At 53.5% G+C, this 23,390-nt stretch overlaps 7 protein-coding genes across 7 annotated transcripts; 3 read left to right on the forward strand and 4 right to left on the reverse strand.

The window, feature by feature from the left end:
* Window positions 1–44: 44 nt before the first annotated feature.
* Window positions 45–2,575, forward strand: C7974DRAFT_320620 (heterokaryon incompatibility protein Het-C-domain-containing protein; the record flags this gene model as incomplete). The annotated part of the gene is made up of 4 exons (XM_046138758.1): window positions 45–248; window positions 301–339; window positions 386–418; window positions 473–2,575. 4 exons carry the CDS (start codon window positions 45–47, stop codon window positions 2,573–2,575), a joined length of 2,379 nt encoding a protein of 792 aa, XP_045992691.1.
* A 360-nt stretch (window positions 2,576–2,935) lies between these two features.
* On the reverse strand, window positions 2,936–3,412 carry C7974DRAFT_417258 (chaperonin GroS; the record flags this gene model as incomplete). Its single annotated transcript, XM_046144054.1, has 3 exons — window positions 2,936–2,960; window positions 3,021–3,304; window positions 3,377–3,412. The coding sequence occupies 3 exons, from the start codon at window positions 3,410–3,412 to the stop codon at window positions 2,936–2,938; spliced, it is 345 nt and encodes a 114-aa protein (XP_045992692.1).
* A 264-nt stretch (window positions 3,413–3,676) lies between these two features.
* Window positions 3,677–5,978, forward strand: C7974DRAFT_417259 (PP-loop family-domain-containing protein; the record flags this gene model as incomplete). Its single annotated transcript, XM_046144055.1, has 3 exons — window positions 3,677–3,863; window positions 3,916–4,092; window positions 4,141–5,978. 3 exons carry the CDS (start codon window positions 3,677–3,679, stop codon window positions 5,976–5,978), a joined length of 2,202 nt encoding a protein of 733 aa, XP_045992693.1.
* Window positions 5,979–10,170: 4,192 nt separating this feature from the next.
* C7974DRAFT_428026 (Pleckstrin homology domain-containing protein) lies at window positions 10,171–15,463 on the forward strand. The gene is made up of 6 exons (XM_046144586.1): window positions 10,171–10,923; window positions 10,976–11,174; window positions 11,227–11,428; window positions 11,528–12,732; window positions 14,150–14,929; window positions 15,036–15,463. Exons 1-6 carry the CDS (start codon window positions 10,652–10,654, stop codon window positions 15,180–15,182), a joined length of 2,805 nt encoding a protein of 934 aa, XP_045992694.1. The 5' UTR covers window positions 10,171–10,651; the 3' UTR covers window positions 15,183–15,463.
* Window positions 15,464–15,761: 298 nt separating this feature from the next.
* On the reverse strand, window positions 15,762–17,782 carry C7974DRAFT_417261 (major facilitator superfamily domain-containing protein; the record flags this gene model as incomplete). The annotated part of the gene is made up of 6 exons (XM_046144056.1): window positions 15,762–16,060; window positions 16,110–16,142; window positions 16,198–16,401; window positions 16,448–17,093; window positions 17,281–17,625; window positions 17,675–17,782. 6 exons carry the CDS (start codon window positions 17,780–17,782, stop codon window positions 15,762–15,764), a joined length of 1,635 nt encoding a protein of 544 aa, XP_045992695.1.
* A 1,401-nt stretch (window positions 17,783–19,183) lies between these two features.
* On the reverse strand, window positions 19,184–20,816 carry C7974DRAFT_58208 (uncharacterized protein). Its single transcript, XM_046146905.1, has 2 exons — window positions 20,068–20,816; window positions 19,184–20,017 (listed from the first exon to the last, which is right to left on the reverse strand). Exons 1-2 carry the CDS (start codon window positions 20,650–20,652, stop codon window positions 19,319–19,321), a joined length of 1,284 nt encoding a protein of 427 aa, XP_045992696.1. The 5' UTR covers window positions 20,653–20,816; the 3' UTR covers window positions 19,184–19,318.
* A 477-nt stretch (window positions 20,817–21,293) lies between these two features.
* On the reverse strand, window positions 21,294–23,362 carry C7974DRAFT_58282 (Inosine/uridine-preferring nucleoside hydrolase domain-containing protein). Its single transcript, XM_046146906.1, has 5 exons — window positions 23,195–23,362; window positions 23,034–23,137; window positions 22,420–22,930; window positions 22,061–22,355; window positions 21,294–22,012 (listed from the first exon to the last, which is right to left on the reverse strand). The coding sequence occupies exons 1-5, from the start codon at window positions 23,228–23,230 to the stop codon at window positions 21,546–21,548; spliced, it is 1,413 nt and encodes a 470-aa protein (XP_045992697.1). The 5' UTR covers window positions 23,231–23,362; the 3' UTR covers window positions 21,294–21,545.
* Window positions 23,363–23,390: the final 28 nt, after the last annotated feature.

Genomic DNA, 23,390 nt, shown 5'->3' on the forward strand with positions numbered 1-23,390 from the left:
TGCTCTCCCTCTACCTACACTCAACCTCCCAGCATCTTGCAAAAATGGCTGGTTCTACGAAGTACCTGTTGCTCGTCGCCATTGCGATACTGGTCCTGCTACCTACCAAAGTTGATGCTTTTGGCGCGGGAAACATTGCGTCCATTTCGAAAATCGAAGGAAAGAACTGGAGGCATGGTGATATCGAAGACATGCTCGCGACGGTCGCGTGCATACGCGGTCACAAATGGAAGTCGATGATGATCAAGGTATGCTTGGCCGGCGATCCGCGAGTCAGAATCTGTGGCTGACGCATTGCAGCGTGTATACTTTGGCAACTGGCTACGAGACTATTCACAGGTATGTGGTCCAGGAAATACCACATTTAAAGCGCTGAACAAAAAAGGCTGTCGACACTGCTACCCTGAGCAAAGTCCAGGTAAGTCACTCTCAAGTAAAGTGTGCCGATATCCGGAGACTGACGGGTGCCAAGGGCGAGACTATCCGCGTGCTTGTGTGGATACTTGCGTTCATGTCCTTTGGCTACGCTACTGGAGAGTTTGAAGTTACCGCCGAACGTTTGGGAACATACCGACCCGAGGAGCACATCGACAACCCCAAGGACTATGCCGATAATGAGGATGCTCGGAAATACGACCCACGACTCCGGGGTCCAGTCGCGGAGATTGAGCTTGCTGTCGACCCTAACACGGGCATGAAGAACTACATCGCTAACGAGCAAGGTGGATGGGCGACATCAGCAGGCTATGTAAGATATTCCTTTTCCAGAGCGATCCACTTTGGTAGGTTGTATACCCACGGCCCCTCTGGTCAACGTGGACGGGAAGAAGATCTTTGCGAAGCGCTGCGTTGTCTGGGCCAGGGTCTGCATTGTCTTGAGGACTATGGAGCTCACACAAACTATACTGAGCTCGTTCTGCGCGAGCTGGGGCATAACAATGTTTTCCCACACGTTGGCACTCAGGCTGCCATCAACCTCCGCGGCAAGCACGTCTTCCCGCTTATAACTGGTACTTTTGGTGGTGTCGACTTCTTCCATTCCGTGCTGGGAGAAGCGACAGATCACATCAGTTCTGCCGAGATTGACCAGATGGACACTACACTCTCCGACGCCTTGACAAGCAACACAAAGGGAAGTGGTCCTGGTGCTCTCGGCGGGCTCACCGATGTGCTTTCTAAGGTCCCAGGTACAAGTGGCCTTATTCAGGAGGCGCAAGCATTACAGGCTTCTTCTGATGCTCAAGCTGCGTCAAACTCAGGCCATGGCTACCGCTCCGGAGGGTACGATAACTTTGGTTCGCGTGATGGTGGTCAGAATCAATTTGGAGGAGCACCTACCTTCGCAGCACCCCCAGGCTCTGTCGGAGGGCCTCCTGGTCCTGATATCCCAGGAACCAACACTGATCCAGCAACGATCATTCCGAAGATCTACCCTATACTAGTCTTCAGAGACAGGGTAGTTCGTAGCATCTCGGACATCGTTTCCAAGATCCCAGGTCTCGAGAAGCTGATTGATACCATCACCGAGCGCGTCACACTCTTTGTGCTTTCGCTTCTTGCGCCTTTCGTTCTCCCTATCATCAAGAACGCATCTGCGCAACTGAAGACTGGATCTTCTGCTGTCGTCGAAAGCTCTGCCAAGCATCAGTTTGATGTCTGGAACAACCCTACATCCACTGACCCCACGCACTCCATGCTCTCGAAAGACCATTTCTCCAACATTCTCAACGAGCCAGCCGGCCAAGTCGCAGTCCAAATCTTGCAGTTCGTTGTACCCCGCGTCATGTACGCGTTTGACCACCCAGATGTCTCCGTTGACCAAGTCCTCGATGACTGCGTTAGCGTCTTCCATCACCCTGCAATGCGCGACCCGCGCTCAGAGGTGCACAACAACATGTTCAAAGTTGTCAAGGACTGGGCACACGCCTATCACGGTAAAGATCTCAACGACATCCTCAGTTCAGAGTCTGTGAAGGCAGGCCGGAACCACAAAGCAGGGGACGATCATGCCGGCCATGGAGCAGCGGGACTGCAGTCGTTCCAGAGCCAAGGCGGACACAGCGGGCATAGCCATGGTGCGGGAAGTAACTACAACTTCGGCGCGAGCCACCAGCAGTCCTCGTCTTCTTCAGGTGGAGGTCTATTTAGCAGTCTGACCTCGCAGCTCCCGGGCGGCCTGGGCAACGCATTCTCCAGCTTCGGCAAGCGTGACGGTCCGGAGGGTGACTTCTCGAACCCTGCCGGTAGTTCTGCGTACCAACCTTCTCCTTCCCCGCAGCCCTCCCAGTGGGGCAACTTCCAGCCTTACCAGTCTAGCTACGATGGGAGCCAGCCATACCAGACTCCTGCTGAGCATGCCAATGCGCAGCCCGCGGGTGGTTATGGATGGGGCGAGGCGCAATTTGCGAGCGGACAGGTGCATGAGCCGAGCTTCAGTGTGCCGACTGGCTATCAGCAGGGCTACGAGTACCACAGTAACCCAGCGCAGCCCGGGAACCAGTATGGTCAGGGTCAGAACCAGGGTCAGGGTGATGGCAGACAGTGGGGTGCTGGTGGAGGCAACTCCGGGTGGTAAGTCCTGCGGTCAAGGATCGATGGAATTCAGCCAGAGGCGATCTTCTCATCTACGCTGTCAGCCAGCCGGGTATCCAGATAGTCAAATGAACGAGTAATGCGAACACGTTTCCGCATGTACATTGTAGCTGTCGCGATATAGCGGAGATCTTTGAATTTAGGTCTTTACTTCATGTCACATCCTCCCCTTGCGTTCAGTTGTAATTACATGTCGCTTCCAATACAGATGCCCAAAGTTTTCAGGTATATGCCAAAACGCCGGCCGGAGATGCAGGCGTGTCTTTGTGATGGGCGGTGATAATACAGTAGGTTTACATTCGATCCGAGTTCGACCAAGTGCGGCGCTCAGGCAGCGGTACGTTTACTCGTTGATCTTGGCAAGGAGCCTGGGATATATCAGCATTCGCTCAAGCTTCCACAGTGTGCCAACAGGCGGTGGAACTTACTCGTGGTCCCTGAACAAGCTGTACTCATCCTCGCCGACCTTGATGGGGCTGCCGCCAAACTGGGGGATCAGGACCTTGTCGCCGGGCTGCACGCTGACGGCAACGCGGTTGCCGGACTTGTCGAATGCGCCGGGGCCGACGGCGAGGACCTTGGCCTCGTTCAGCTCCTTGACGGCCGTCTCGGGCAGGAAGATGCCAGAGGCGGTCTTGGCCTCAGGCTTGACGCGCTGCACGAGCACGCGGTCGAGGAGAGGGGCGAGCGAGCGGATGGACTTGAGGGCAGACTAAAGCAGTGTTAGCTGGTGTTGTGCTGGTGTTGATGTTTGGCAAAGGCCGGGTTCAGCCGCATTGGGGACGATTGCGCGACGCAGATGCGAGAGACAACGTACCATTGTGATTAGAAGATGGGATGAAAGACGGGGTATCTCGAGAAGTGAATGGTTCGCTGGGGATGAGGTTGAGAGATGCGGATGTCGGACGCTAACGAGGAAGCTCTCTAGAAATTTCCATATCTGTCCGTGCACCGCTACTCTCGAGACCTCGGGACAACGCGTCGTGCCTCGTGGACTACCACGATCAGCTAGTCTGCTTCCACACTTACCAACTCTTACCCTCGCGTTCGGGTTTGTTGTGCGCTGCTCAATGCCACGGCGTACATGTGGAGAAGCAATGTCAGCAGGGTGAGGAACTGTCCCTCTACCGCAGTATGGCGCAATACCAGGCGGTACAGCTCGCAGAGCAAATCCGTCACGATAGAAGAATTTGAGAATGCTTTGAAGGGGATCAGTAGCACTGAGGGCGTCGCAAGGTGGCGCGTTGGCAAGGGGGTCACTCCGACTATGGGTAGGCTTGCCCGTCCTGCTTGAGCAGTACATTCGCTGACTAGCCGCACCAGGCCTCGCTATCAGTGGAGGGGTGGATTCTATGGCACTTGCCTCGTTGTTTGCTAGAAGCGCAGCCTTGTCCGAGTCCAAGTATCCCCGGCGCGCTCATGCATTTATTGTGGATCACAAAGTCCGCTCAGAGAGCGCCGAAGAAGCAGAGTGGGTTGCTGAACAGTGCCGCACCAAGTGTAGGTGATTACGGGACCCGTCACCCAAGCAATGCTAATACCTAGCAGTTGGCATGCAGGCCTCTGTTCTGCCTCTCACTTGGCCTGCCACATTCGACCCACTCGATCATAAGCGATTCGAAACGGACGCACGTACTTTACGATATCAGGCACTTGGTCTGGCCTGTCGCCAGGCAGGCATTCGAGAACTGCTCGTCGCACACCATGCCGACGACCAGGCTGAGACGGTATTGATGCGCCTCGCAAATAACCGCCTGCGGTCGGGCCTACAAGCCATGCAACCTGTCGAATGGATTCCGGAGTGCTATGGCATACATGGTGTGTCACACAGCGGAGTTGTAAGAGAGTTCAATCATCACGCGGCTTCTCAATTCGAGAGCGGTGGCGTGCGTGTCCTTCGACCTCTGCTCGGCTTCGACAAGTCGCGACTCATCGCTACATGCGAACAAAATGATGTGGCTTGGGCTGAAGACAAGACGAACCACATTCAGACATATACAACGCGAAATGCGGTTCGCCATATCCTAAAGAGCTATCACATGCCCGCTGCTTTGAGTATCAAGTCGCTGGTGAAATTGTCTAACGACATGCAAGAACGTGTCAGTTCGCACAAGGCTCAAGCGCATCGACTGTTGGAACGCTCTCCAAAACGACTCAACATACAAGTGGGCTCGCTGTATATTCAATTCCCTCGCTTACGGGAGCTTCTGGACACTCCAACGATCAACAAACCGGTCGAAAAATGGACTCACTCTGAATGGAATAATGCCAGAAATACTGCTACATGTCTCCTTGTACAAGCTGGTCAACTGGTTTCACCGCGCGAGGTTACCCCGCCAGGCGAGATTGCATCCACACTCGCAGACATCTGGCCCGAATTTGGCGAGACTGAAGAGAACGATTCTCCGCAGGGTCGGTTGGCTGGAATCAAGACTAGCCACTGTGTCCATGGCATATGGTGGCGTAAATGCGACAGCCCATCAATCTGCACATCACCTACTTCGCAGCAGTCCGAGTGGCTTCTTACACGTCAACCTCTGGAAAGCCACAGGTCCAACGGCACCTCAGCAAGCATTCGTTATCCGCCATCGCACGAGATCCCACTTACTCAGGATCCTCTAGATTTCTCGGCAAGCAAGGGCGAACGTGGCTTCCAACTCTTCGACGGACGCTGGTGGATAAGCGTCCAGAATTTCTCCATCGACACTCTGGTTCTACGGCATTTCACTAAGGCAGACCTTGACCACATGGCCCCCTTGAAAAATGCTAAGCGAGGTGGGCCGGAGCAGATCACTGCCATTGCCCTCTCTCTGCTCAAACCCGCAGACATCCGGTTTACACTGCCGGCATTGTTCCAGCACGACACAGCTACCAAAGTGGAAACTCTTATCGGGTTCCCAACACTGGACGTCAGCATGGGGAAACTAGGGAGCCCTGAGGGTATCTGTTCATGGCGCGTGCGTTACAAGACGCTCGACAGCGACATCCGAGCAGGCCTTGCCATCGATTGCAAAAGCGACCGTGAATTCGATCCAGGCGTAACGCATGCTGTGATTGAGGACCACCTAGCTAGGTCCAACAAGGTGTCGAAAAAGAAGCTGGGGCCAGGTAAGGGAAAACCGCGTCGCAACTCCGACAATGCAATCTCACCCCAGCCAAGGCAGAGTCGCAAGACCCAGCCACTCAACCTTAGGGACCAATCAGGCAGAGCAGATCAGTCCACGTCTAAACAAATCTCTTCTTTCTCTGAAAGGGAGACAGCGCGCAGGCAGAGAGCTGTCCCCCTCATCCCGACTGCAGAGTCCGAACGATGCGGTCGGTCGGAGAAGAAGAAAGGTGGTGGATACAACATCAAGTGGGAGGACTTTAACAATCGATTCAGTTAGGCAAACAAATGATACCCCTCCACAAAAATATCAAATTTACAATTGGCATCATGCGCCCGCACCAGACCTAGGAGGGTAGTGTTCTTGCTCCAATTCCAGATGCTCTGGTTGTTTGTGAGACGATTATCCTTCTATAGTGGCTGGTACCCTTCATGGAAACGATCTCCTTCATTCTGAGCAGGGGCTTGAGAAAGTAACTCGAGTAGGCATGCGAAGCTCTGTCCGATTGTTACAAAGTATGTCAGAGTGTGTCCAACCGCCTTCGATATCGGCACGCCGACAATACCTTTCGAACGGCATGGCCAAAAGGCTCAAGAGTTGAGAACCAAATCCATCTCGAGAGGAGTGCTGGTCGCCTTTTCAGCGGATTGTCTTGTTGGTGCCATGGTGCTGAGTCGTTGAAGTTATAGCCAAGCATAGGGCGTTGAATGCAGAATAGTGGCGTGGGGTTGTTCCAGTCTTTGATTTATCAGATTCTCCGCAGCACCCCGGATCTTATCACAGACGATATGAGAAACCGACTGCACTACGAAGCATGGAAAATAGAAGAGCTCCACGTGGCCTGTAAACGGATAGCCAGGTCGACTGAAATGAAGTCCAAATTCTGCTTCTTCATTGGCGGGCTCGATGAATACGAGGGTGGAGAGGAAGACCTTGTGAGGATGCTTGAAGTTCTGAGTGCTTTTGAACACGTTAAGGTATGCGCTTCAAGTCGTCTGCAGCAGTCTTATGAAGTGCTTCTGAAAAAACAAGAGGATCGCGCTTTCGATATCGTGCGGTAGGAGTTGATCAAACCCGTGCAACCGGACTTCAATCCACTGGTCAGCCTGTGTAATATCTGTCTGGCCCTGCTAAAGGGGGCACGTGTCAAAGTCTTCCTGAGTCCCGAGTCTATGAAGACCGTCATCGGTCTTACGGACGTTACTACACACTCGAAGTAGAACGAAGGTTCGGCGACTCAGACCTACCACGGCTCATTGCTATTCTCGAAGAGGTTGATAGGACAAACATGAGGTTCGCAAAGCGAGATGGCGGTAACAAGTACTGGACCCATGCTAGAGACCTGCCACCACCTCAGGGCATTGGCATATACAAAGAAGGTGGCAACTGCAACTTCTTGGCATTAGCTGTACAGGCGCGATTGACTGGCTACGTGCGCGCCAGGTTGCGCTCATATCCTCGATGTCTACACAGATCCGGTCGGCTGTTACTCGATCACGCTTTGTGTCCACTCAGGACCACGCCAATTGCTATGCCCTACCACTCCGTGAGAGACGAGGCGAGCGTAGATGTTAATATGATTGACTTGTAATTGGAGCATAGCGCAGATCCGAACCAGACTGTCTATCTGCACGACAAGGAGACTGTGGGGGTTATCTCTCATCTCAATCAACGAAACTGATCGCAATACCGCAAAACACCAAAAAAGATCTTGGTTTCGGGCGTGTCGAGCATTGATAGGGGCTGGAGCTCCATCGGAGTACCAGTTTGTGTAATGTAGGGGTGAGACCTTGTTCACAGTATTCGAAAATACATCTTCGAACCAAGACGTGGAGAAACTGCAGAAAGAGTTTGATGAACACGCGAGACGACTTGAAACCCAGCAAGCTCATAGTCGTTGTATCGTACAGTGACCTGAAGCTCATTCTGGCCACTTGCGTTGACTGCAGGCTACGGCAATACCCCATATTGTGATGACGATATGTCCATGCATGCGCCTCTCCGACATCCGCTGTGTCTGCGCGGCCAGGCAAGGATCGAGGGTGTTGTGAACGTGTGCTGACGGTGCTTGTTTCCCCGCATGACGTCGAGTGTTCATGCGCGTGGGACGAAGTTGGACGTTGCGGAACGGTCGGGGGTCAAGGGCCCAGATATAGATCGGGTACCCCGGATGTGCAGGCTCGGTAGGGGCGTCCGTGCGTCCGGGTTTCGAGATGTGGCGATCTGGTGCTAGGTCTTGTGAGGAAGTGGACGTCGTGTGTAGTGTTGGAGGGTCTTCGTGGCGGAGTGTCGTGGAGGTGAGCTAGTGTTAGTCGATGTGATGATTTGAGAAGATCAGCTGCTTATACAAATTTATACAAATTGCCCAGAATTGCTGCTTCTAGCAAATCGATATATACAATTCCTCACTCCTGTCGTTCGATGGTACTTACTCTCGGTGTTGTTCTCTACCCTGGGTGTTTATGCAGTGACGTTGTGTCTTTCAGCCACGCGCGCACTGGGCCAGAACAGGAAGGCACTCATGGTGAGTATCCACCAACACGCATTGTACTGTTTTGCACGCGTCCAGCCCTGCAGCGGGAGTCAACGCCAATGTCTTGAGCTTATTTCAACACCAACACCTCACACGAAGTCGGTCATCACTTTCTAAGTAGACTGGCGATGGTGTAGAGGGTTTTCGTGTCTTCTACTGATGTTGCAGGGGTGCCTACGAGTGTGGAGACATGTCACATCCAATCTATGTTTGAACGTCAGAGGTTAAGTGTTCGACTGACACGAAACTTCAATCCCCGTAGGCGGAATCGAATCGCTCGATTTTCGCTTGTTCTCGACCCTCGCAGAGCCGCATCTCGTAAACTCAGTTGCACACTTTATCGTTTTTGACTCGCAAAGTGGAGTGTGGCTTGTTACGAACCGCTCGAGACTTGGCAATACCCCTGGACATCGAAGATTCGGAACTAGGATCCATGGCCTTTCATCTCCAATCTTCGACGGTGTTTTCGCAATGTGTCTTGCACGTCGATCTGAAGACCCATGTATCTGGGTGATTTTGATTGCGGCCCAAGATTTTGCGTGGACCAAATGGAGTGGCAAATCGTCAAATTTCAATCAGTCGTATGACAGCACAACCCGACCACAATAAGTCGGTACGCGCCTCATGTCGCAAATTTGAACGTGTGGCGGTGAGTCGAGCGAGCATTGGTACGGCCGACGAGATTGCGGGCAGATCGACGGAGGACATCATAAGCGGTGTGCTCTGTGCGCGCCGCAACAACCGTTTGAGGTGAAAGCGTGCTGCACATGTTTCCGCTGGAAATCCTTTGCGGCGTCTGGAGCTCTGTATCGTGAGATCAGGCTGCAATGTCGGCAAGCCAATATATATTGATTGGGCGGCTGCATACTGAGACGTAACAGTGGCTTTCGTTTAGTGGGCGTGGAGGGGAACAAGCTCTCCTTTTCACGTGAGCCCTGACCGTTCAATAATAGACAGGCTCCATCCTGGCCACCCTCTGGTTCGGCTGATCTGCTTTAGAGTCATTCCGTACAGTAGTCTGCAAGAATTTATATCGGCGTGTGCTTTGCCGTTGTGCTCATTTAGGAAACCCGGTCGCGATCATCAATTTAACAGGCTGGTGTTTTCGCAATCGTGCACGTTGTGTCACACATGCATACAGACGTTCGCCAGAGTTGCCCAACGGCGGTGGCTTGGTACCTAGGTATGTAGCATTGGATGTGGCGGTCGAACGACGTTTCGGGCGCATCGACTGTCTCCGCCTACGGCAGCGTGGGCTTTATTGCCAGCCGCGAAACACCTACAATCTGGGCTGTAAAGATGTGACATGACTTCTGGGTGCCAATTGTTGCGAACAAGGGTTCGAGTGTCCAGCATCAACGGGGATCGGCGCTCGGGCGGTGAGCGAGACATGCGATTCGTTGGGGCGGGCGCTAGCCGCTGTCTAACTTTGCGTGCTCGGACACTCTTGGCATGGCGTGAAGGCTGGAGTTGTGCAAAGTTCAGAAGTTGGTGATAGTTAGTACAAAAGCTGTGGTGTTGTAACACATGAAAAGAGAGGTGGCGGGCATTTGATGCGAGGCTTGTAGACAACGCTCCTGTAGGTGGCAGGTACATACGTTGAGGCGCGGCTGCAGCTGGTGCAAGATATCATTGCCGATCATGGCCACGTGCGGTGTGATAGCTGTACCTCGATGTGAGAAGCAGCCCTACCTACTGGCCACAGCGGTCAACCTCGTCTGCCAACCAACGCGCTGAGTGGCAGCAATGCCGTGGCTTTCCATGCTCCCTCGTCAAGATCTACCAGAGGCTGGTCAATCGCCCCGAAGAAGGGTCGTGGAAGGAGGGGCAGTGATCATGCGACCTGGTTCCAAGATGCATGCGCAAGATCTCACCACCCAGCAAGATGCTTATCACGACACGTGCAGCTCCAGGCCGCACGCTGCCGCGGCCTCCCAAGATGACGCCGCGCAGCTGTCGTCGCGCGCCTGCATTCGCTGTTGCCAGTATGCACAGCTTTTTTGTTTCAGGACGAGAGGTGTGCATAACGCTGGTGAATCGTGCTATTCGACCAGCCTGGTGCGACTAGAGAGAGGCGGGTCCTCTAGTGGGCGTGCTGCCGCGAGACCAATTTCGTGTGCCGGGATCCCTGCACATCAGATCGAACCCCTAGCAACGCGCCCTCACCTTAAGAATCTCGCAGCCCTTGGTCATTTGTTGAGCCTTTCCTTATTCCCCTTCCTCACACCGCTGTGCTTCAGACTTTTCACCTAAGGTCGAGCCTGCTTTGCCTCTCGCCGCACCTGCCAGAGCAAGCTTTCCTTCCCTCTACTAACTTTTTTAATCACCTCCAAGCGCGCTCCTTCCCTACCTTATCTTCTCTGCCACGCCCGCCTCACGCACTTCCTCTCTTCACTCTCTTCAACCCACAAACCACAACATGTCTGCCGAAGCACCAAAGCCCGTTGTTGCAGCTGAGGCTGCTGCTGTTGCGCCTGTTGAGTTCACACCTGTTGCCGTCCAGGAGGTCGCCGGTGAGAAGGCGGTTGTTCCTACTGAAGAGGCGCCGAAGGTCGAGGAGGCACCCAAGGTCGAGGGCGACGCTGCCGCTGTCGCTCCCGTGGAGGAGAAGGCCGAGGAGAAGGCCGAGGAGAAGGTTGTCGAGCCCATCTACAGCGGTGCTCTCGGCTACAAGGCCCCTGGCCTGAAGAAGTAAGTTGCGCGTGGTGTGACAGGTATCAGGGTCGTGCTAACCAAAATGCAGCGCTTTCCGCTTCTCTAAGAAGTACTTCTGGTTCGGCGAGGAGCCCGTCGCTGCCTCCAACCTGGCTGAGTACCTCCGCGGCGAGAAGCCTGAGGTTGCTCACCCCACTGCTGCATGGTCCAGCCAGACCGGAAAGGGTCTCCTTTTCTTCGTCAAGCACGCCGACAATAAGGAGAGCCCCGCCGGTGTCCTGAACTTGGTATGCACAGATTCTTGATTCTTTTCGCAAGACATCGGCTAACAAATCATAGGCCTACGCCACCGACCTTGCCAAGGATGGAACCATTGCCTTTGCTCTGAAGATTCACGGTCACAAGCACGCTTTTGAGACTCAGACTCTGACCGAGCGTGATGGCTGGTACGTCGCTGTCGAGAAGGCTATCGCCGAGGCCAAGGAGGCCAAGGAGAGCATTGAATCCAGCGAGGCCTACAAGGAGGAGAAGACCAAGCTCGGTAAGTTTGACTTTTGCCCAAATTTTTTACGCGTCGCGTCGCGTAAACTTTTTTGGTGATCCTGCGAGACCCACTACAGCCTGCTGACATCACACGCAGGTAAACCCGCCGCACTAGCGGGCGCTACCACCGCCGCCGCTGTCGCCCCAAAGAAGAGCGTCGACGCTACCAGGCCTGCCGAAACCGAGGCCCCAGCTGCTGAGGCCGCTGGTCCCGTTCGCACTGGATCCTCCTCTAGCAGCTCTTCCTCAGACGCCGACAAGAAGAACAAGAAGAAGGCCGCTAAGAGCAAGAGCCGCTCTGCTTCCCGCAAGCGCCAGAGCATCTTCGGTGGACTCCTTGGCAAGAAGGACAAGGCTGAGGAGCACGCCGCCGAGTCTGAGGTCAAGAAGGACGAATCTGTTGCTCCTCAGATCGGCGAGACCTCCACCACTGCTCCCGTCATCACCTCTGATATCCCCAAGACTGGCGATGAGCTGAAGGCTGAGCCCACCCCCGCTCCCATCGTTGCTGAGACCGCTGCCCCAGCTCCTATTGAGACTGAGACTGCCGCTCCTGTTGTTGCTCCTGCTCCTGTTGAGAAGGAGGACAAGCCTGCTGAGAAGCCCAAGCCTACCAAGCGTGGCTCCATCTTCGGTTCCTTCTTCGAGAAGGTCAAGAGCCCTTCCCACGAGAAGAAGGAGGCTGACCTCATCCCTGGCCCCAAGGAGACCACCAAGGAGACCGCCGCTGTCCCTGAGGTTCAGAAGCCCATTGAGGAGACGCCCGCTGTTGCCCCTGTTCCTGAGGTCACCACCGAGGCTCCTCTTGCTGAGGCCAAACTTGATGCCCCCAAGACCGAGGTTGCTAAGCCCGTGACCCCAGTTAAGGAGAAGGAACACTTCTCTTTCGGCAAGTTCTTTGGCAACAAGGAGAAGGCCAAGTCTCCCGCCGTCGAGACCGAGGATACACCCAAGCTCGAGGAGTCATCTGCTCCCGTCGTTGCCAACGGTGTTGAGCCCGCCGTTCCCGTTGCCGAGACCTCGGCCGCCGCTCCTGTTGAGGAGAAGAAGGAGGAGACTCCCGTTTCCAAGAAGGAGAAGAGGAGCAGCATCTTCGGCTCCCTCGCCCGTACTGTCTCCAAGGCTGGAGGCAAGAAGGAGCCCAAGGAGAAGAAGGAGACCGTCGCTCCTGCCACCGTTGAGGAGGCTGCCGAGCCCGCCGACAAGGTCGAGACCCCCGTCGTCGCTGAGAAGAAGGAGGAGACCCTCGCTGCGCCTGCTCAGCAGTCCACCATTGGCGATGTCACCCCCGAGTCTGTCAACGTTGGTGAGGCCCCGAAAAGCAGCGCACCCGTCGCTACCACTGCGTAAGGTGTGGTGGGAAGACCCGACCTTTCTCGACGACAGTCATGACGGAATGACGGAAAAGCAGAGATACTGCAACTCCCTTGTTTGACCGCACGGTCACTACACCGATACCCCCATTTCCTCGCTTGGGTCCTATGAAAGGATCCATGCGCAGGTTATGGATCACATATACCCTTTCGCACCCGATCTGTTCTGTATTTGGACCAACTCTCCGTCGCTCATTCCTTTCGGTCACGAAATGTGCGGCATTGGCATGTTGGAGACGTCTCTTTTGGCCTTTTCTATGTTTATGCGCACTTTTGTCTAGATTGATACCACTCTGCACTGTTTCTCTCGTTTTTGATACCAATGTCCGGCGTTGGTCGTTTGGCTGTCGTTTCTGTCGGTTCATCGCACAATACCCCTGATACCCTGCGTACAGCCTTGTCAGGAATGTACACAAGCGGCCACTCGGGCACCTCTCGCATAATAATCTCTAATAGATTCGTGGTTTACAATGGATGGTTTCGATCAATTTTGCATGCACAGCATGGCGTGACATGAAGTGACCTGACAGTGGGCCTGCGCATGCAGTCGATCACAAGTACACCCTGGGCTTTGCAGCCCATGACATGCGACGTACATGGGTTGATGTTTGGGCATGCTCTCCATCGTGTTCAGCGTCTGCCGCAGGCGCAGAGGCTCGTAGAACGTAGGGCTTCGCATACACAGGCTCAACGTCCTATGTGTGTGCAATCTGATTCGCACAAGATACTATGCGGCGTAGTATGTAGCAAAAAAAGCAAGTGAATGAATCGAGGATGCTGCTGTTGTTGATTGGCACGTGTGCATGTCAATATGCATGACGTGCACCAGCTGTAGGTGCTCAACTAGCCCGTCCTGCCCTGCCGCAAACACCAACTCTAATAATCAGACCGGTCTAGGTTTCCTTGTGCACATTTGGGGCAAGGCCCGAATGGCTGACTAGGGAACTTTCCCCTCAGCGGATCACGGGAAGGCAAGGCGCGGTCGCGGCAGCGCCTCCTCGCTCAGTGAGGCGTTCTGCAGTCACTCATCTCCAAAGGCGCACCTCGACACCTAATGCCCAGGCACACAGCATCAAGCGCCTCCCCCGCCGCGCCGCTATTCCGATCTCCAAACTGTCACCGTGAATAGCTTGTGCTCATGCGATCGCTCTATCATCTTTTTCAGTCATCATTTTCGTTACGATTGTTTCAGTATCTCATTCATTCTCAGCACTACCTGTGAGCTCATAGGTCCGTGACAGGGCTGAGGGGTACTCGAGCCTACCATGGTATGTCGCTCCGCGCGTGCACGCGACATGTCTTCTTTTGGAGCTGCAATGCGCAAAGTCTTGTCTGACCTTCCATAGGGTTGCTGCGTTTCCCGTGAAGCCGCTGCGCCGGCACGTCATGACGGCGCAGAAGATCCCCCAGTCGCCCATCTCGACGTCTCATCGCGCAATCTCAATGCTCCGTCCTCACGACACACTTCCGTGCCTTCTTCGCGGGGATCGTTTGTAGGACGGCCGTCGCAACCATCAGGTCCTACTAGTACTGCTGCTCAGCCCGCGTCAAGCACTCGTCCGAACCAGCCTCTGACGCCCATTCCTGCCGAACAGCGCTCCACATTGCCCAACACGCTTGCTTCGCCAACGACCGCTAAGAGCAGACATCGCGTTAAACCGCTTTCAGACTCGTCAAGTCAGGCGTGGACACAAGCTCGGTTGCAGAAAGAGCGCAGAGATTGGTGGGACACACGCGTTACGGGCGATACCCAGGTGTGGCGATGTCTTCAAGCTGCAACAGAGGCTTTACAGGAGGGTGATATCGCGACCGCACAAGGGCTGCTCGACGCTCAAGGATGTACCTGCCCAAGTGGTCAGCTCTGGAGCAAAATCTATGACGATAGGGGCAACGAGTACAAAGTTCCTGAGTGGTTGGTCATTGAACCCAGCGGTATCTTGGAAGAGGAGGCTGCTCCGATAGTTGACGATAAGACTGAAGGAGCTGTTACCGTCGACGATTCGGAGCCGGACCGTGAATTTGTCGTGCGCGTTCGAGTCAGTGAAACTTCTACAGATTTCAGGCTCACAGTGCGGAGGCGAGAGACTATTGCGTCCTTCCGTGAAAAGCTCAAGACCCAAGCACAGGTACGTCATTATGCAACAGTCCCAGTAGCACAGCTCAGCAGGCCCTGTCGACGGAACGTCTCTGGGACTGAGTCACTGGGCAGATCGATTGTGCTGACCAAAATAGTTGCCTGACGATCAGAAGTTCCTCCTCATCTACAACGGACATGTGTACGACGATAACGACACTCTCGAGAGCAACGCTTACTGGAACTTTGACAATAATTATGTCATCTCGTGTTTCGTTCGACCAAAAGACCCAATGGCAACATAGCGTCCCACACGCGAGCACAAACGGCCTTTCATGGATTTAATATTTTGTCAGCCTTCTCGGCGGATGCGCAGGAGCTGAGCTTCGTTACCAGTCTTTCTTTCTCCACAGGTCGCCATCGAAGGATGTCTGCTTTATATACCCTTTCCCTCGTACATGCCAGCTCATTTAGAGCTGGCGGCGTTATCAATCACTCCACCCAGCGTGTAGTGTATTTTCACTACTGTAGTAACATTAATGCATAATCGTGTGTACTGGCACTTTTGCTTACACATACCAAAGAATGGTCTTTTCCAGCCAGCACTGTTAAGGTGCTTATCTTTGAATGCCAGATCGTGATGTAAGGGGCTTCAATCGAACTGTTACCAGCACATCTAATTACTTCGCGTTCTCTAATCTTTCTCAGCAATTGCGTGTGAATTCTGAAATGCTGCCTACTTGATTACTTGCTGAAAATATGTATACATAATGTACAAATTCCACACTGCATCTCCGATGCTTGTGTATCTATTAACAGGGTATCGTAGCACCAACACACTCTCACCCACTGATGACCCTTCTTGCCTAACGCTCCAGACCCGACTAAAACTTGATAGGGTACTTTTCTCTTATCGTCTTCCCGTACTTGAACAGCAGCGCAGGCACGGGGATAAACGCGATTGCAATGAAGCCAAGCATGCTATTTCCCCAACCCAGCCCCAGCGTCTCGTACATGCTCGGGCCGGCGAGCGGCAGCATCGCGCCGAACAGGCAGCGCAGGCACGTCATACCTGCGATTGCGCTCGCGGCGTACTGCGGGTAACAGTCGATCATGTATGTCTGTAGTGGCGCGAAGATACCCATGAGGCCGAAGCCGAAGGGGACAAGGGAGATGATTGGGACTATGCTTGTTAGTTTACGGGTCTGGGCGGAATGATAGAGGGGCCTTACCGATCCAGTGCACCTTGTTGTATGCGGTCCATCCTGCGCTCGTTAGTAGCTGTCTTGATGGGATTCGGGAAGCTGTTGTTGTACTCACCGTACCAGAAGAAGCTGATTGGGATCAGCAACCCGAAGAAGACACAAAGTGGCAAGCGCATTTCCGGCTCGTAGACGCCTTTGTTGCGCTTTGCGAGCTTGATGATGGTCGCGTCCGAGGTTTTGGCCACGAAACCGATGCCTAGGAAGTTGCCGATTCCGATACCCAGGTACGCGAGACCGGTCATTTCAGGTGCCCAGCCGTCTATGGTATGTTAGTTGCTTCTCACATGTCAACTTGATTTACGTACATGTTTGCAAGAACACAGGTGTGAGCGTCGTGAACAGCAGGAACAACAGGCCGAACAGAAACGACATGTATAGCGAACAGAGCAGGACGATGGGCTGGGTCGTCAGCATCTTGAGTGGACGGGTGATGCCATTGAGCAGAATGGCTTTAGGCGTGAGTGCTGCCGCGGGCTTGGAAGCATTCATGACATTCTGCAGATCCGGGCGCTCCAGCTCAGATCGTAGACGTGCAGTCTTTCGGTTCAGGAGCACAACGTGGTTTGTCTCCGTATTCCAAATGAAGAGGCCTGCGGTGAGTAGTACTGCAACGATGAGCACCACCCACATGTCCCATCGCCACCCAGCTCGCTGTGCGATGAAGCCACCGCAGATGGGGCCTAGGATGGGGCCAAACAGGATGCCCATGCTGTACATGGCGACTGCCCTACCACGCTGTGACGCAACAAAGAGGTCTGCGATGACGCCGGTGCCGATGGTCAAACAAGCACTGCCACCCAGACCTGCGAAGAAACGCATGGCGATCAAGCCGCCGAGATTCGGAGCAAGCGCGCAGCCGAGCGTGAAGGCACAGAAGAAGACATTACTGATATTGAGGACGATGCAGCGGCCGTAGATCTCGGAGAGTGGAGAGAGGAAGAGCGGTCCAACCTAACACGTCTGATCAGCTTTCATTCGCTCTAATTATTGTTTCTTGGAACTAGACGCGCTTTTGTGTTGCAGGAAATGCTGCAAGTAGCAAGCGAACATTCGACAAATCTTTTAGTAACGAGTACTGTACGGTGCACAGCATTTCCATCTTTCTTTGCAACGAGAGATAACAGGGGTGATCACTTACAGCGAAACCTAGAACATACACACTAACAGCGAAACTACCCAACAGCTGAGATGTGTTGTTGAAGGCGGCATTGACGAAAGGTATACCGGGCGCGAAGATCGAAGACGCAAGAGGCGAGAGAAACGTGATGGCCGACACCAGGAAGAGGATAAACAACTTGGTCTTATGCGGGAAATTCCGTGGGTTGGAAGGATCGTCTTGCGAGTCCCAGCCTACAAGTCCCTTGTCAAGATCCGTCAATGGGTACTTCTCAACAGGCAAGTCGTCCTTTTTGGTTGACTTGCGGGTGAGGTGCTTCTCCAGTTCAGCACCGATTTCGTCGTCTTTAGCAGCGTCCTCGTGCTCCTGAAGTGTTGGTTAATTGAGATCATTACAGGACGTAGTGCATGCCTACCTCTTGGTCGATGGTGTGTTCACGCGGTGTCCCCTTCTCAAGATCTGGAATGTCTGTCCGTGAGCTCCGGCTCGACATGTGCTCCTCCTGGTGGTTCGGTATTGACATGTTGGTGAATATGATTTCTTAACCCCGTCTCGTTTACTCTCCGGGCGGTGGCGTGACAATCGTGGAGCTGGAGCTGGAGGCTATCGTCTGATGTCTCTGGAGGGTGATGGAATCAATCAGTTATATATCCTGGAATGCAGAGTCATACTCGCAAGGCAGCCAAAGCGCAGCAGGAGGTGTGGATCCTATACGTTGTGAAATGGCAGCCGCGCCCATACGACCGATTAACACCGATGCGCAATTCCGCATGGGGGTTGTGGCTGCCCTGGGCTCGGGGGTCGGAACCTCTGGAAGCGCGAGGTCACACTGACTTTCGGGAGCAGATAAATGCCGTACTTCATGCTTGAACTTCATAGCACGATAGTTCAACAATCACAGCACATCATAGATTTCTGCTGAGTGCAAGTTGTAGCGATGTGTTAGTACATACTTGCCCAGCTTTGATGGGCTGTTCTACGTTGCGTAGTCGTGCTGATACCATCTTTGTACTGAAGTATGGCTGTTTTACTTTTCCGTGACTATGGTCCGCGAGGGCGGGGTCGGTGCCGTGTGCCGTTCATCCTCATTTGCGCATCCAAATTCTAGTCTGCATCGCACTTATTTCTGACGACAAGGCAGACGCGTTGTATGTAAGTGCTGTTCGAGGCTTTGTAAACACCGATCAAGCCTTATCGCTCATTGGGTGGTGTCGTGGTGCGGGAGGATTCGCCGACGCGGCTTGAAGACCGACCGGTTGCAGCCGCACGGTGTTAACAGTGCTCTGACGAGTCGAACTCGTCCGACGAACAACATGTCAAGCTTTTGAAGCTTTGAGGCTCTTCTGGGTCGTCGCAATCCCTTGCTTCTTGGCGTGATTCCGATGCGACGCTCCGTGCCAACAGCGTGCGAAGGCAGCCTTGCGCAATTGGCGTGTAACGGATGGCTCAGGGGCCTTCGCGGCTGACTTCCTTCTCTTTTGCTACCTTGCAATATCTTCCGGAGACTGTGGTAGAAAACGTCTGATGAGAATATATATTTACCTGCCTCTCCTCGATCCCCATTGCCGGTGCCCTTTCTTCAGGACCACAACAAGTAGCATCTGATCGTGTAACATAGCTATTTCTCCCTCGACGTGCTTACCAAAAGGTCGTGTGTTACTTGCACGACAAGGCTTGATGTTAAATTGAAGTATTTAGGGAACGACAAATACTTATTAAAACGCCCGGCTCTCCACTCGGTGGCCGAGGGCTTCCGCGCCGCGGCATATTTCGTACAACTCCAAGGCATTTATCACCGCAATGACTGCTTCAAGTAGCTCAGAGCCGTCTACAACATACATTGATCCAGATTGAATTTTATTTTCATGTCATATTAGCTTCCTGCTTGATAACACAAGCTGCGCACAGTAATATTTGAACCCCCAAAGTGCATACCAGAAAACCGCCGGCGTTTGCGAAATGTGTATATACACCTATTCAAAATTCAAATACGTCCACCCATTTTGTCTTCCAGAACACCTTGGAACGCTCAAGGCGTCCACCTAAATCATCGTACATCTTACCCGCTGAGTAAGTCCCTTACACTCATGCCACGAGCACCGTTCCCTGACCAGCTCCTGCGGTCCGCTGAGTTCAGCATCATGAGAGCCTCGGTAGCGATCTGATCCTCGCGGTCTGCTTGAGGCCCTAGTGCGGGCGATGTCAAGGCGAAAGGTGTTGCGCCATGAGCTGAACCGGGAACGGGCATTGGTCCACTACTCGGAGGGCCGGTGCGAAAAGGGTTGCTGAACATAGCGGCTGAAGGGGTTTGCGAAGCTTGTGCACTGAACGCGGGAGAAGCGGTAAGAGAGGGTGATGTTATCGATGCCAATGAGTAGCGATGTGGATCTGAAGGCTGGAGTGCGGGCGAAGGGTGCGCAGAGTAGATATTTCTGTCTTGAGGGTGCATAGCAGGGGAGGTGGTTGTAGAGTGTGAGTGTACGCTGCCTTTGTCAGAGGGGAGAATAGCGGGTGACGCTGCGGCAAAGTAGTAGGTGGACCTCGGAACGTCGTTGACCACGTGAGTTGGTGAGACCACATCTCTCATCTCTTCGTCCTCATCTTCTTCGTCGTCTTCTTCGTCTTCGTCTTGGTTGTGTCTGAGTGGAGGTGGTGCCAGGTCTGACGCGGCAGACGAGGGCGAGCCATGTCGTGCTTGATTGGCTGTCTTGAGGTCGGCGACGCATTGCTCGAGGTAGCGCATGTATTCAATGGAAGCCTTTGATTTGTTAGCTGTGCGACGTTGGAGTGAGAAAGGTCGATACGCACTTGTAGGATTGCTAACTTGTGCATTTCCTGGTCCCGGCATGCGGGGATCATGTCTTTGAGTACACCAAATTCCTCATTCATCTTTGACCTTCTCCGTCGTTCGATCAAGCTGTGGGCTGTTTTCCGCGCAATCTTACGGCCTGCAGCTGTAGCATTGCCTGCTTGCTTCTTCTTTCCTCCACCAGCTTTCTCGGCTGGGACTTTCGCATCTGACTTCTCGACTTGTGCCTTGATTGGATCTTGTGTGTCCTTGGGCTTCATTTGTATGATCTTGCGCGACCTGGTCGGTGGAGGTGGGAGAGAATAGTCATCTTTGGTGACTATACCCTGCTGAGACGTTGTACTCGAACGCTTGCGGCTCTGGCTAGGTTTTGAGGTAGCAACGGGAGAAGCGGGCGATGGTGGCCGATAGGATGAGTCTGAAGCGGCCTCGGATGGCGCAGACGAGCTGGCAACACTGCCTCGGCCATGCAGGGCTGCTGGAGGCAGGGCGAAACCACCCTCTATGTGTGGAGCATTTGCACTGCTCTTGCCAGTGATATCGGTGGAGGGCTGCGGCGTCGGGGGAAAGCTGGGGCGAGGCATTATAGCTCATACAACATTCATAGAAGAGTTTCTAGCTATAGTGTGACACCGGCAGGAGAGAAAAAAACCGAAGGGGGGAGGGGAATGACACTGGATGTACAATCAGACGGCAACATTATCACGGACAAAGTGTCGCGTGGGCTCTTGTCGCAGTTGAGGATGTCGAGCACACGCGTGCCTGGTCTCAGGGCTCTGATTGGCTCATTTGATGCATATCGCTCGATTGCGCCTCGAATGAGAGCGCCCATGACGGAAGCGTGGGCGCTGCCCACACCGGGCTGGCTCGAGCGTTCGAGGGGCCGAACGGGCGGGCAATCCTTGAGCAGTTTCATGCCACCCTCTGGGTACCTATTCGTTGAGCACGTGCGTGGTTTTGTGCTGGTTCAGCGGTATTTCTCATTCGGGAAGGGCGAGGCCATTCGAATGCAAGTGCTGATTTCATACTGAATAGCGCTGCCGCGATAGTGGACCAGCAAGTACGCAGGAGGAAGGCGGGACCGATGCGTGAATTGTAACAGAAGTTTGTTAGTGTGGTGTTGATGGCGATTGTGGAGCTGCCGCAATCAAGGATCGTCGCTGCTGACATAACCCCACAAGATCTGGGGAAGCGATTTTGAATTGATGGTTAACTAAATAGTGAACTGTATCTTCAAAGCCCTCTAAAGTTTTGCTGTCGCCTCTCACCAGGATTGGTCACTTTCGGCCAGACTTCACAGATTGGTCGCGTGCCGTCTGGCTGCTTAGCTATAAAAACGCGCACGTCTAACAAATTGACGCGCGACATTGATACATTTCAGTCTCAATTATATCGCGCAGCGGAGCGCGTTTTACATGATTTAGGAAGGCCGTGGTGACAAAATGCCTCAAGATGGGACCCACGCGCTGTGTGCTCCCTAAACCTTTCCAAATATCCTCTCCAACAAGTCGTGCGCGAACAAGTCGATACCAGGACTGTGCGTACACCAGCTGACTTTGTTTCCTCTTCTGCTATCTCCCCACCATCCAGCATCACCCACGACTTCTTCGTCAAGATCAGTCGTTCGCTCGGTTACTGGCCTGCCCCTGCGATCTACAATACAGCATCCCCTTGTCCACTGCCCCGCGGTCTCCACTCTAACATCCTCGGTCTTGAACTGCCAGCCTGGATGCGAGGACGAGAGGGCGTACCATATGCAGAGTGGATCGTGCAGCTGTAAGCCAAGTTTCGAGGCGTCTTGGTTGGGATTCAGAGAGAGTAGCTTCTTGAAGGTGGTCATGAGAAAGAGGGTCGACCAGTCTGCGAGGGGAGAGTTTACGAGCGACTCTGAAGCAGTGTGCTTAATGTACAATGATTGAGGAAGCATATGCTGCTCCGTTGTGTCTAAGCGGGGTTAGTACATTATTTCCAGAGTTGAAGGTGAGGATGTACCAAGCGGAAACAATTTCAACTTCAGTTGGCGTGAAAGCTTCTCAGGGTATGGCGGTAGTTGACCCTTTCCGCTGAGTGTCGGCGGCATGCTCGTTCGTGGGTTGCGGTTCGTCAAAGCAAAGACACGAGCACTGGCTACGCTGTCCGCATATGTGTTGAACTCCGCTCCGGGTGTCATCTGGTTTCTTTCGTTCAGCTCTTTGCACAACGGAGTATTGGGTTGCTTGATGAGTCCGAAATTCGGCACAGGTATAGACATAACATCTGGCGAGTACAAACGTGCCAGAAGCGGAGGCTACAGCAGCTGCTTCAGGATCGCATAGCAGAAGATTGACAAAAAACGAGAAATCATGACTTACATTACCAGGTGCATCGATTGCACCGCCCATGACAACAACTTCTTTCACTTTCAAGAATGTTTCAGGGTCCTTAGCTGCGGCCAGAGCAAGGTTGGTGAGAGGTCCAACGGCTACAATGGTGATAGTGTCTGGCTCATTGTCCCTCAACAGCTCGAGCATTTGCTCGTGGGCAGGCTTCAAAGAAGGCTCGAAGAGCGAGTGCTGATCCTTGACAGCCTGCAGTTCAGCCGCATCCTCGGATGACAAGTTCTCTGGAGTGGGCTGGAACAGAGACTTCCAAGTCTCGGCGGGAGATAGGTGAGGGTGGCTGCTGTGAATACCTCCCAGACCGTCAACACCATGGAAGAAATCTGCGACCATCATGTGCTCTGCCAAAGGCTCAGTAGCACCCACTGCCACAATTGGCTTCCGCACATCGAGAGTTTCGAAGCCCTTCGGCCTGCCTTGACTCTCTCTCCACGCTCTTTCTTTCCCAATGTAGTGGAACAGCGTGACGACGTTCCTCAGGCAGCTGTCGACTGGTCAGTACAGATTTCTTCACTTATCGCCAACTGTACGACGACCCAGTGCGCCATCAACGGCTACTAGAGCTCCAAGACAGAGTGCACAAGTACCTTTGTACATCAACATTTCCGAAAGTCAAACTCAACATGAGAATGTCCAACTCCTCAGGCTTCGCCGAAAAGGCGAGAAGCATAGCAATGACATCGTCAACGCCCTGTTTTGTTATCAGTTCAAAGCCGTCCCGACTGATTTACCCCGCCAAAACACTTACGGGGTCCGTATCTATGATGATCTTGTTTGGTGCCATCCTTTCTGACGTCTATGAAAACAAGTAAAGAAGGGAATGCCGTGATGGTTGCAAAAAGGGAAGCTGCAAGTCGTTGTTTATGCTGAAGCACGTGGATGGCTACTAACGGCCACCGATTAGCTAATACGTAAGTCGGAGGCTGACTCAAGATAAATCCGAG

This window comes from Boeremia exigua (genome assembly GCF_020726555.1).
Source record: "Boeremia exigua strain MPI-SDFR-AT-0100 chromosome Unknown C7974scaffold_12, whole genome shotgun sequence".
NCBI classification, from domain to species: domain Eukaryota; kingdom Fungi; phylum Ascomycota; class Dothideomycetes; order Pleosporales; family Didymellaceae; genus Boeremia; species Boeremia exigua.